The 12421-nt window shown below is 44.4% G+C and overlaps 1 protein-coding gene across 3 annotated transcripts in view; it reads right to left on the bottom strand.

The window, feature by feature from the left end:
* Positions 1 to 12421, bottom strand: part of MTMR2 (myotubularin related protein 2) — a 59257-nt gene that overhangs the window by 30263 nt on the left and 16573 nt on the right. For all 3 annotated transcript variants that reach the window (XM_084299727.1, XM_084299728.1, XM_084299729.1), the window contains one exon: positions 10347 to 10452. In XM_084299727.1, coding sequence (XP_084155853.1) covers positions 10347 to 10452 — 106 coding nt within the window. The remainder of the gene's footprint in view (positions 1 to 10346; positions 10453 to 12421) is intronic.

The raw sequence follows: 12421 nt of genomic DNA on the forward strand, positions 1-12421 counted from the left end.
AAGCCTTTGCATCTGCAGCCCCTGAACTCACGGGTCTGGCACGTCTGTCTCGTGATCGTGCGCCGGTCAGCAGCAGGCAGGATACGTGCTGGGGGCACAAGAATTTGTGCATTTGTGTATGTAAGAATGAAACCTGCTACCTCTCTGTGTGTAAAAATAAGCTGTTCTCAAATTATGGAAAAAACTTTGTGGATTTGAAACTCAATAGCCAAGGAAAGGTTTTTATCTCCGACAGGAAAACATTTGTCTGATGCTTCCAATTGTAATGGACTACCTGGGAATCTGCTTGTAGTTATCCAATCTGTGCCTTTTTTTTTTTTTTTTTGCCTTTCTCTCAAGGGCTGGCAGATGACTAAGTGCCCTCCTGAATCAGCACTCGTGCTGCTCTGCAGGCAGGGCAGCCAGCACGCTGCAGGAGTATCTATTTCACCTAAAACCACAGATCTACGTCTGAGCTAGTCACCACAGGCTCTCTGTACAGCCAGTGAAAAGGAGACCTGGAAGATTCACCTTTAGGATGACTGAGAACAAGGATAACCCACTCTGATGCAGATATCTGTATGGCAGGGTGAAAACCAGCTCCTGGGTCTCACTGTGCCCAGTGTAGTGGTGCCCTGTCTCCCGCACATCCCACAGAGAAGTCAGCCTGTACTTTCCAGAGAGCTCCAAACTTACTGTGTGCAGAAACAGCAAAAGATGAGCACACTCAGATCCAAAAATTGCATCAACTTCATTCAAACAGGCACAATCTCAAAGCACAGGGCTTGTTACCTGAGTTACCAGCGACAGCTTTAGGGTTAGAGCTGTCTCAGCTTTAGGTTCCTCCTGTCTCAGAGGATAACATCAGTCTTTCTGCAAAGGCTTAGCCATAGGATTATTTTTGCATAATTGATTTATTTTTTTATTATTTTATTTGTAAATTGAAGTAGTAAATCACAGTAACCTACACCTTTCTCCTTCAAACTGCCTTTTGGTTGTCTCAGTCCACATCCACCTGCTGCTTCCCCTGAATTGCCACCCCACAACCCTTGCCTCTTTTACAACTGTTGCCATACATGCCAATCAACAAAGGACAGTGCCACCACCGTTAGGTGTATGAGGATGCATCATTATGCCAGCGATGGTGTGAAAAACCCTAAAATAAAACAGATACAGAAGCTCTTTCTCCACTCACCTTAGAAAACACATGGAGGCCTACTTTTGTCCAGCCTGTGTTAACAAAAGCTGCAGAATTGCCACTAATATGTGCAGAATCGAAACCCACAAGCTTCTTTCAGATAATTTTTCATTGGTACACTGATTTCCTCTCTAAATGAAGCACTTATTACACCAGAGATGGGGTAAATTTTGAGGGCACGTTTTTTCCTAGCATTTTGCTGCCAAGATGCTTCTGCCTTCCTAATGCTCAATTAAGAGAGCCGTGAAGCAGTGGCTGTGCTTACTTGATAAATCCTCCTCTAGACTGCAAATGCTGTGCTACTTTGGCAAGATTTTCAGCTGCCACTTGTGGCTATTTCGAGTGTACTCTGAGAAGATTTATGTACTAAGTATCCTACTGGAAATGTAATAAAACACAAATTGAGCAAGTAAATGGACTATGTTGCTTATTTTTGAATCATTAAGAATACCACAGCAGAAAGAACAGCAGTATCTCTGCATGTCTGAGGCGCGGGGATTTTTCTGAGGATTATGACCAGATGCTTTGGAAAACTGTTAGACATTCAGACCAGCAAGATATTAATCGCAGGGAAATGCTTTGTGTCTTACCCTTTTTGGGATATTAGAAGTTGAATAGGGGAAAAACACAAAACACCATGGGCTCATGGATCATTTCAGAATAGCACACGGAGAATCAAACATACTGTTCAAGACCACATCAAACTTATTCAGCTCCTAAGAAAGCATACAACCAAAGAAGGCTTCCTAGTTTGGTCAAAAAAAAAAACATCACAAGAGGCATTTATCAATAAAATGTTCTGACAACAGATGATTACAGCACTCTAGATAATCACATACAACACACGCCGCAGCTGCCTTTCAGCTGTGCTTTCCTAGTCCAAAAAAACAAATCACCAATTGTGATCTCTACCTACCGTGTGTGCTTTGAGAAAGTATAAAAAGGCTTGAGAAATCCACTTGCTTCCTTCCCACCGCCTTGAAAAATCTTTAGAAAGAAACTGAGACGAGTGTGTTACAAATAAAAAATAATAATATAGACAGCTGGGTAGTAAAGGAACTCCTCCGGAGGAGGAAGCAGCCACCTTGCAGTATTTCCTTGGGGTTTTCTGCTTTGTTTCTCCACAGAGAGACTTCTCCACTCAGACCCAAGCTTCTGGTGGAGAAGAGCAGTCTCTTCAGGCTGCTGAGTCCCGTGGGCCCTTGCTGCACAAAGACAAGGCAAAGCTCAGAAGCTCAAAGGAACGCATTGTTGAGGGCCACTCGCCCAACCACGGCTGGCTTGTCTCTTCAAGTTTGCATGGCTTGGTGCCTCGAGACAATTCTCGTGTTAGGCTCCGGCAGAAAGTCGTCATTGACTCGACACAGCAACAGTCCCTGGCACAGAAGACTGCCGATATTATCTATTCAAACAAGTCCAACAATTTTTAATACAGAACCTTCCTTGGAGCCAAGGGATCTTGAAAGACAACAGTTCTGTTCTCCATTGGCTGCTCAAAAACTTTGGACAGCACTCTAGCCTCACTCTCTCCTCTCTTTGCTTTTACTGTGCTTTGTTTAGCAAACAGATAAGGGAAAAGAGATTACAATTTTCAAGGAAAACCTTAAACTCAGTCAGTGAAGTTCTTACCATCAGTCTGAAAAAATAACAGAAAAAGGCTCTGACCAATGAATTAAAAATTCTGCCAACCAAAATAAGCCACAGAAAAGTGTCTCTGTTACCAGGAACTTCAGTTAGGAGATGACTGGTGTGTATGACAAGGAGTCAAGACATAAATAATTATATAGTTACAACCAATAAACAATCACACATGGGGGAAAGAAGACATTTCATTCGATGCAAAAACATCTACGGAAAAAATCAGATCTTGGCAGGTGCTACATGCAGTCACCAATCTGACTGCTCCTTTTAAATACCATGCTTGTTCATTCCTGCCCGATTCGTGCTTCGATCTACAAAACTAAAACTACAGGAAAAATAAATAACCACCTCTTACCCGGTTTTAGTCAGCCAAAGGAGAACTCTTGCACTTTGTAGCTAGGAGAAACGCAGCAGTTGATCAGGAGGAGCTGAAAATATTATTGAGGAACATCTGAAGGCCATTTTCTTTTTCTCCTCAATTTTCCATTCCTAGTAGATGGCAATCATAAACACTTCCAGAGATTTCCTTCACTTCCCATTACTTCATATTCAGACGTTCAGGTACCTCTACATAATAAAAATTAGCTACGATTGCTGTCTTTGCTCTCTTCTAACTAGAGAAGCACTCAGGGAGTATTATTTCCCGTGTAAAGGAGACAGAAAACCAACTGCATCTGGCTTTTTCCCCCCATCTAATTTGCATGAAATCAATATTTTGCAACCCAGAGTTTGGCTACTCAGTGTTTCTGTTTCCTTGACGGGGGAGGTACAGAAAGGGACTTAATGGCTAGAGCCTGGAGGGAGGGGACCAAGATTTTCCATCTCTTAAAACAGATTAAAAAGCTTGTAATTCTCATGAAATATACAGCAGTTACAGCCCTGGAAACTGGAGTCTTACAAAAACAAGTTGACGGCGGGGGCTGAATTCCAGTCACTCGCTGGGCTGCCCTGGAATGACCATGCCTATGGACAAGAGCATCATTCATCCTCCAGAACCAGCCTTTTGTGCCTTTGTTCGTCGTCAGCTCCAGAGGAGAAAGGAAGCCCATTTCCCACAGACACACACATGCAACTAGGATAGCCAAAAACCAGAATTTCGACACAGTCAGAATTGTTCCCCCTAAGATTTTCCTACTTCTCAGACACCCTAAGTCCCCCTGCTTGCTCTCTGTGATAGTGTGAAGCTTTGGCCCCTCCTGGACTTGGCACCGAGTTCAGCCACTTTGGATTTTCTGCCCTGGAAGCTTCTACTTCAGTACACCTGCAGGAATGTGATGTGTGACTCTGTGTCAGGCTATAACAGAGCCCAAAGTGGTGACACAGAGCAACACATATGGTCAGGTCTTCACAGATGACAGCAAACAGATGGATTGTTTGTTTGCATCCACTGCAGCATCACCGGTTCACATCTAGCCAAGCCTTCTGTGACCACGGGTCAATTATCTTCCCCATCTGGTGGCTTATACAATATGGGCTGTAATTTAATAGCAGTCGCAGTCCGGTGAGCTGGGAAGGAGGGCTCCCATCATGAGACATCTCTGCGTTTCCTACGAACCGGTCTTCTTGTGGGCAGCCCCACGTGAAGAGGCTGAAACAGGAGAGCTCCGCCGCGCGAGGGGTGGGACCGAGCGGCAGGACGGTGCCCTGAACTACTCAGGAGGTGCTCAGGCAGATGTTTTCCCCGTGATTTAGTGCTCCTAAGCTATCATCCACTAACCAAGAAGTGCCTTAAAAGCAAAAGTTTTAAAAAATAGCTTCAATGAATGCCTAAAGCTTAAAAAGCGATGCCTCTCTCTACAGCCCCGCTCTCACCGAACATGTGTTACGCATAACCAAAGCCTGACACACTTCCTGCGTTGGCAGGGAGATAGCAATGGAAAAGCTCGCTGAGGCTAGTTCCAGTGATTTACAGCAAAGGATAGGGGGGAAAAAATCACATCTTTCTTCAATATGTTTTCCTACTAACAATATACATGTTCTACGTAAAGCCAGTCTAAGCCACTTTGCACCACAGCTAGAATAAAGTAACGTGAAGGTGGCAAAGTCAGCGACTGGCATTGCAGTTAATCCTACCCAACACGGCCCGAGGGACGGCGTTTACTTCAATTTTAGAGGTCTACATCTGGACGGGGTATTCTGAACTCTCTTCGTAACTGGAGGAGAAACAGAGAGAGCTTTCCAACGAGACAGAAACACGCTTTCACTGCAGCACAGCTGAAGGTGAGCTCCGCTCTGAACAACCAGTTGCTGCCCCTCCGACAGCGCTCACAACGTCCTGCAGCGAGGGCTTCCACGGCTCAGCTACATCGTGTTCTCACCTAGCGTGGCATTTCCTTAAACAAATTACAATAAATCACGTTGTAAACGACGTCTTTCTTTCCGTTGACTACAGAGAACTTGCGGTTGGCTAGCTTGAACGCAGACTTGCTCAAAAGAATTTCATCCTGGAAGCCTACTGAAGACGGGGATGGCATCCATTCACTGTCTTGGAAGGAAAAAACTACTTCATATACCTTCTGTCATGCATGAGTTATGTATCTTACAAAACAAACCACATGGGCTTGTCTAAAGTCTTCAACAATGCACGCCATGGATAACAAACGAAGGTTATGCAAGCAACTGCGCGTTTCCTCCCTTTCCTAACCTTTGAGTCCTGGGAACGCCATGAAAGTGTTCTTGTATCTTTTACACAAGTCCATTGCAAACCCACTGATTCCACTTATATTAAAGGAAAAAACATTACAATGGATGGAGCAAACCATCATGGAGAACGGGACATGTGCTTGTACAGTATCTTGCTGTACATCAGAGGAATCACAGGAATTGTGGATCTCAGTGTTGTCCTCAAAGGGGAGGACACAAACAAAGTGGTCACAAAGAACAAAGGCAAAATCAAAGACTAGAACCACGTTTTTCTGAAGGCTGCCCAACCAAGCAGGTGGAGACTTGCTAACAGATTTTCCTCTGTCCGCAGAACAGCAGCAAGAAGCAAAATAAAGCCAACATGATGAATTTCCAAGCTCTGGTTCGGTCTGTTGCTGCATTTTAGGTTGGATGTTAGAAAGAACTTCTTTACCAAGAGGGTTGTGAGGCATTGGAATGGGCTGCCCAGGGAAGTGGTGGAGTCACCATCCCTGGAGGTCTTTAAAAGACGTTTAGATGTTGAACTTAGCGATATGGTTTAGTGGAGGACTTGTTAGTGTTAGGTCAGAGGTTGGACTTGATGATCTTGAGGTCTCTTCCAATCTAGACGATTCTGTGATTCTGTGCCTACAATCCCCAACTAAATACAATCAACCTTTAACTTTCAGGCGAAGGTATTGTTCTTAAGGAAAGTAGCTGGAAACTCTGCTGGCCGCATGCATCACTTCCCAACTGCAGATGGAAGGGATCCAACCCTTCTCCAACAGCTACTCTGAAGCTTCCAGCGTAGTAACTTTCAGACGTTACCCTGTAAATCAACAGCCAACTCAAAATGAAAGCCCCGACTGATAACCTTGAGCATTAGCAGCAAAGCTTAAGAGAAGTGCTATAAACTGCACAGCCTCACTTGCCCACGCGCATAAGAGAAGATACCACCTTTAGGACTGTGGAGCAAGAATCTCGTTGTACATTAATAATCAAGTTCCCAAATCTGTAAGAGAGACTTACGCACCTTTAGCAACCCTTTTGGCAACGTTGGCTCCAAAGCGTTTATAAACTCCCATCCCAAATTACAACTTATCTATGAATTTCCAGCTCATTTTCACTTTTAATTACTCGTTTCTGGTCTTGCTTGATCAGTAATTTATGCTAAAACACATGGCAGTATATTTGCTAAAAATTCCCTCAAAAAGCACATTCCCTAAATCAATCCTAACCAGCTTCAGATTTGAGATCAGGCAGGGATGGGGCAGTAGGGGACTTGAACCCAATAGTGCTTTGGGCTTTTGAAGGGGGTGAGGGGTGGCATTTTAATTTATTTTATTTAAAATTCCAGCCAACTAAAGCAGCCAAAAGTTATTTAGAGTTAGTTTATGAAGTGAAAATTCTATAAATTGTAGTGTTGTATAAATTTAATCCTAGCTCCAGATACTGAAATGCTCAATACACATTAAAAAAAAAAAAATCATGAAAGTTATTATGTACCACTTTGGAAAAGGATTTAGGAAAAATACTGCACACGCATTCAGTAGGAATCCCCAGTGGTTGTCTCATTTACCTCATTACCCACACGCACGCACACACACTGAGTGTTAATTGCACTCCAAAAGAAATCCGCAGGCACAGACCGCAAGAAATGATGTGGGTCCTTCCCATTCGTTCCCTCCCCGTGACGGACGCCTACTACCCTGCTAAAAACTCCCCACAGAAAAAAGAAAAAAAGAAAAAAGAGTGCTAATTGTAGCTATCACAAAGTGTTTTTCCATCACCACAGAAATTTAGCTCCTAAATTTGAGTCGATGCGCACACAGAGGCAGAGAGCAAGCAGCGGTAGGAGTGATGATGGATCTATGCGGCGATCCATTCTAGCGGGGAAAATTGAAATACGCATCGGGAGCACAACCCCACGGGTGGCAGATCCACTCCCAAATCCTGAAATGCTTATTTTCAGCCTCTTAAAGCTCACTGATGCAACCCCTTCCTGCGAGAACGTCGGGGAGCCCAGGTACTTGTCTCCCGTATCACAGAGGTACCAGAAACGTGTTAGTTCCCACTGCAGTGCTTATTCTCTTACATTTGTCCTGGAGCACTGTGGAACAAACTTCTCATTCTTAGAAGAAATAAGGTGTTCAGCTCAAACCTCAGTAGGTATTAAGACTTGGGAGTTCTCCCTGTCTTGTGTCAACCCGAGTGCCACGAGATGCTCAGGTGTGCAAGGAACAGCCCGGTGTGCAGAGCACACTCATGCTGCTGTTTAAGGTAATACTGTGAACTTATCTGCATTTTCAAAGGCAAAGCCACATCTCAGAAAGGTCAAAGAAAATTGGAAGAACAATCAGGACCTCGAAGAACTTCTCAGTGAGCTGGCTTAAAAAAAAAAATGAAGAAGTGTCACATGGCAGAGATGTTAACTGAGAGAAAATTGGATGAAGAATGATGAGCCCAGAGCGAGTACATCTGTTCTACTTGCTCTGAGAGCTGAAAGACATCAGTTTTAGCTGATCAGCAGACAGAACAAACCTTCCATTCCTGAGCTTTCTCACTGAGCAGCTAGTGCTGGGCTGCAAGAACAAGCCCAGAACACACAAATACATCAGTGCTGGCTGTAATTGCCTTGAGGACAGGCTGTGGGACTGCAGCCACACTGGCGATACCAACACAAGGGGCTGCCCACAAGAAGGGGACAGATCTCCATCGCACCCTCCCAGGCTTGTTTGCCAGCACCAGCCACAAAGAAAGACCTGGTTATTGCTGGAAATCCTGTAGGAGAGAGAAAGGCAACCTGTCCTAATAGAAACCGGGCTTTCCTCACCATACCCCACTACACGTAGGAGCACAGGAATCAATTTTCTGCAGCCAGCATCGACGAGCTCTCACCCAAGCACAATCACAGGAACCAGCTTTGTGCTTGCACACGACAGCATCGCAGCCACTCGCACCACCTCTGCGGGAGCAGGCTTGAGGTGGAGCACAGCAGGAGATGCTGAATTCGGGCCCGACAGAGCTGATGCACATTACCAGCAGGAAGCACTCTGCCAGCAGAGGCATGTGCTCACGCTTGGCTTGAAGCGCCTCTATTGTAGATAAATAATCCCCTGCTTTCACCATCCTTCCTTAAACGCTGTTGTAAAATGAAAGGGAAGCGGCATTTATTCCAGCCGTGGCAGAAATTTAGGTTGCTTAATAATTAAAATTAAAAAATAAAAAGGCAGGCTGTGAAGAAATCATTCTGCAAATTACAGGAACCGGGGCACAGCAAGGAAGTAGTGGTTTTTAATGACCTCCAGCAAACAGCACATACGCATCTTCAGCCTGAAAAACGTGTCATGCAGCTAAGTGAACATTCCTCTGCTAACATCATTTTTGATTACCAGCGATTATGGGGGCCCTGTTGGAGGGGGAACCAGACAAATACATGGCAGGAGGAGTCCTTGCCACATAGGGCTCACATGTCATGCAGAGAAGGTGACAAAAGGAGGGAAGGAGACACAAGACACATCCAGAGTCACAAGGAAAATGTGTTGAGCCACCTCAACCACCAGGAAGCAAAGACAGCCTTGAGGAACATTGCTTGGTTCTCTATCTGTAAAGGTAATCCCCACACATAACAAAAATTGCAAAAGAGCAGTCAAGTTGTGCACCCGGTTGTGCAAAATTAAGTGTAAAACAAAGTCTGTGTAAAATTTATGGCATTATATACACAGTTACAGCTGTAGCAGTGCTTGCAGTCTTATACATATATTTATATCAATGAATCACACAGCCTGAACTCTGTGTTTACTGTATGTTGGGGAAACTGAACACTTCACAGGGGAAAAGGTTCAGACCTATTACATGTAACTTTATCCAGACATGTTCTGAAGACTATTTTTTGGTATCCATAGATAAAAGGTGCAAAACAACACTTACACAAACTCCTGACTCATTTTCAAATCATAGCTTAATACTGGCTAATACAACTCTAAGAAGAAACATTTGCTTTCTTGCCAGTTATGAACAGGAGGACTTTCTGCTAATTATGAACCACTGAGACAACTCACGAAACAAAAAATCGTCATGGTTGTCAGAGGAAGGAATTAGTTTTGTGTTCAGAGTTTTTATGCAGTTGTGTTTGTACAGAGCTGTTCAACCACAGCTGAGAAATGCTACAAGTCGTTACCAGAAAGCACTGACACCACCAGTCCTGTGCTCAGGGGACCTTTTTGCAAAGCTAAGGAAAATCAGCAAACCCCTCGGTTTCCTAAGAGGAACGCACAGACAGTTTTCAAAACTTTTCTGACACTCAACTAAAGCTTTGGATGTGACATTAACAAATCACTAACAGACCTAGAAGAGCCCTGTTTGGAACTTTTAATGCAAGAGCAATTTACTGTAACAGAAGACTACTTTATCAGCTTGAAGATAACAATCTTTCTCTGAAAGATACTTCCAAGGACTCAGTGTTTACAAACAAGCAGGAGTTTTCAAAAAGAATATCTCATAGATATGCACACACACACACACAGAAAGGAAAGAAAAGGATATGTAACTGGCTAGTTGAGGATCTTCACTTACTTAAAGCACTTAAAAGAAAAAGGAATTCCTTTGAAAATTCATCTCCAAATGTGGGCTGCAGAGACAGCTTTTTGAAGATTAAACAACTTTATAAAGAGGGAAATAATATGGTAGAGATTAAAGTTCAATTTCTATTTCACTTGTTTGACTTTGGGACCTTTCGTGCCTTGGCTACACACAATTTGGCATTACCCTGAAAGCTGAAATCATTTCACCGTATCCAAACTCAGAGGAGCAAGAAAGAGCCAGTGAAGGAGGCCACTAGCTATATTTATATATACACACACAGACACGTATTTTCCTTTTCTTTGTTAAGACAAAGCACACGTACCCTTAAATCTGGGGAAAAGTTGTCTGCTGAGGTAGAGACCGAGTCCGATGACACAGCAGAAGCAGACTTGGTATGGACAGAGTGGTCCGAGTGAGAAGTGGAAGCACTGTAAAGAGAAACACCACAGAATTAAACTGTGCACACTATTACTCAAAAGCTAACAGATAAGGCCACTCACCTGCAGTCTATCAGGCAGTTTTCCCCAGTTTCCACCTTTCCCATTCTGTTATTTAGTCCCCAGCAGCAATTTCGGAGAACCTGCTTTACCTTCCATGGCTACTGATTACCAAAGCACACACGATTCACTTCCAAATCCCAGCTCAGAGTGAGCTAACACCATCACGATCACAAACTTGATCAAATCCTAAATCACCGAAACCAAGGGCCTCAATTTCAGCCCTTCAGATGGGAGGAATTAGTGCGCTGCAACTGGATGAAAACAGACAGGATCCTGAACGCCCGCCAGCACAACTCCGACCGCAGCTTTACAGCCATGGACTAAATTCAGGATTAAAACTCTTTCCATCACACGTAGCTTTCCTCTTTCAGGTATAAGCACAACCCCAGGAGAATTAGGAAGACTCGCAGCATACCAGCACACCTCTGCCGCGATACAAAGAGCCACTTGCTAGAAAACAAAGCAAAAACAGCCATCATCTTTTTCTATATGTTTTTTTTTTTTCTAGGCCAGCTGTAAGCAATTAAAATAAGCTTATTTTATGGCATTTTTATGCTGCAAGCTCTCGTAGAACCGTAATTGCTTGAAATTAGCATTTGATAATAACCCTACTCGACTGCTGTTCCCTCTGTGGAACAACGTCCCCAACCCCAAAGCCACAGCAAGGCAGCAATACCTGGAGCAATCAGTGCCCTTAGTGACCCCAGGAAGGTTTTACCTGGGTGTAAAGCCACCTTTACGGAGCAGCTACCGAGCTGTAAACCCAGCCCTGGCAAAGGCAGGATATTCCCAGGAGCGTTCCCCTTAGTAGTTGTATTAATTAGACGTTTGACAGCCGTCAAACAGCTTTATCTGAGCTTCCAAAGGGCCTGGAGATCTGTTAATTGTCTGAAAATTGTTTTGCTGCTTAACTGCTGGTAAACAGGCACGGAAAGGCCAAAATGTGCTGGGTTTATTTCTATTCTTCGAAGTTTGGCAAAGTATGACACGGGCGGCGTTAGAAACAGGAGGTGCTGTGCTAAAATTGGGCTCTTGCTGGGACTCACTCCTTTCCCTCCGAGGATTAAAGCTCGCTGGCAACTTTTTAATCCTGTGAAACAGAAACTTAGAAATGGAAGTTTGGGGAACAGTAAAAATAAATAAATAAATAAAATTAAAATAAATGATGCCGTTGTGCCAATTGAATAGCACGATTCCTCTGAATGCATTTATTGTGTGCAGCTCATGAACTCATCGTTCGGCTTCCCAACTCGCTTAACTCTTCAGCTCACCAGCCACGGGCAGCATCACCCCAGCACACAACGCCGCCACGGCTGGCCCAGACAGAAAATAATCACACACCAACGTAACGGGAACCACACCAGCAAAGCCTGCTGCTGTCACAGATCCAAAGGCCTCCCATGTACATGGAATTAGCGCAGGGTTTCGTGGGATAACCAAACCAACCTCCTCCTCCTCTCCTCGACCTGGGCAAGCATCACGGGGACACGCGGCTCCACTTGCTCATCTCTCAGGGCAGCAAACGCTTGCTACACATGAAGAAAGTCTTCTGCTGGATAACAACGCTGGCTGGACTCACCACGTGGCTGTATAAACGTGAGGCAGCGCAGAGGAGGAGGAGGGAATCCGTATCTGGAGAAGATGAGGAAGGCTGGGAGCACTTCTGCTCGCAGCAGCCCGCAGACATGCTAAATCAGGCTTAGCCCTAAGCCACAGCGTTACAATGCTTCCCTCAAACCAGCTCAGACCCCTTGGATGCGTGCCCTCGAACCTCGTTTCAGCCCGGTTTCCTCACGTTCAGACCTCACCTTCCAAGTGCTCACCCTGGTGTTTGCAACTGTTTAACTAATTTGATTTTTTAAGGCACGTTAAGAAAAAAAAAAAATCACACTTTTTT

The sequence above is a fragment of the Netta rufina genome (assembly GCF_964035555.1).
Source record: "Netta rufina genome assembly, chromosome: 1".
Taxonomy (NCBI): Eukaryota; Metazoa; Chordata; class Aves; order Anseriformes; family Anatidae; genus Netta; species Netta rufina.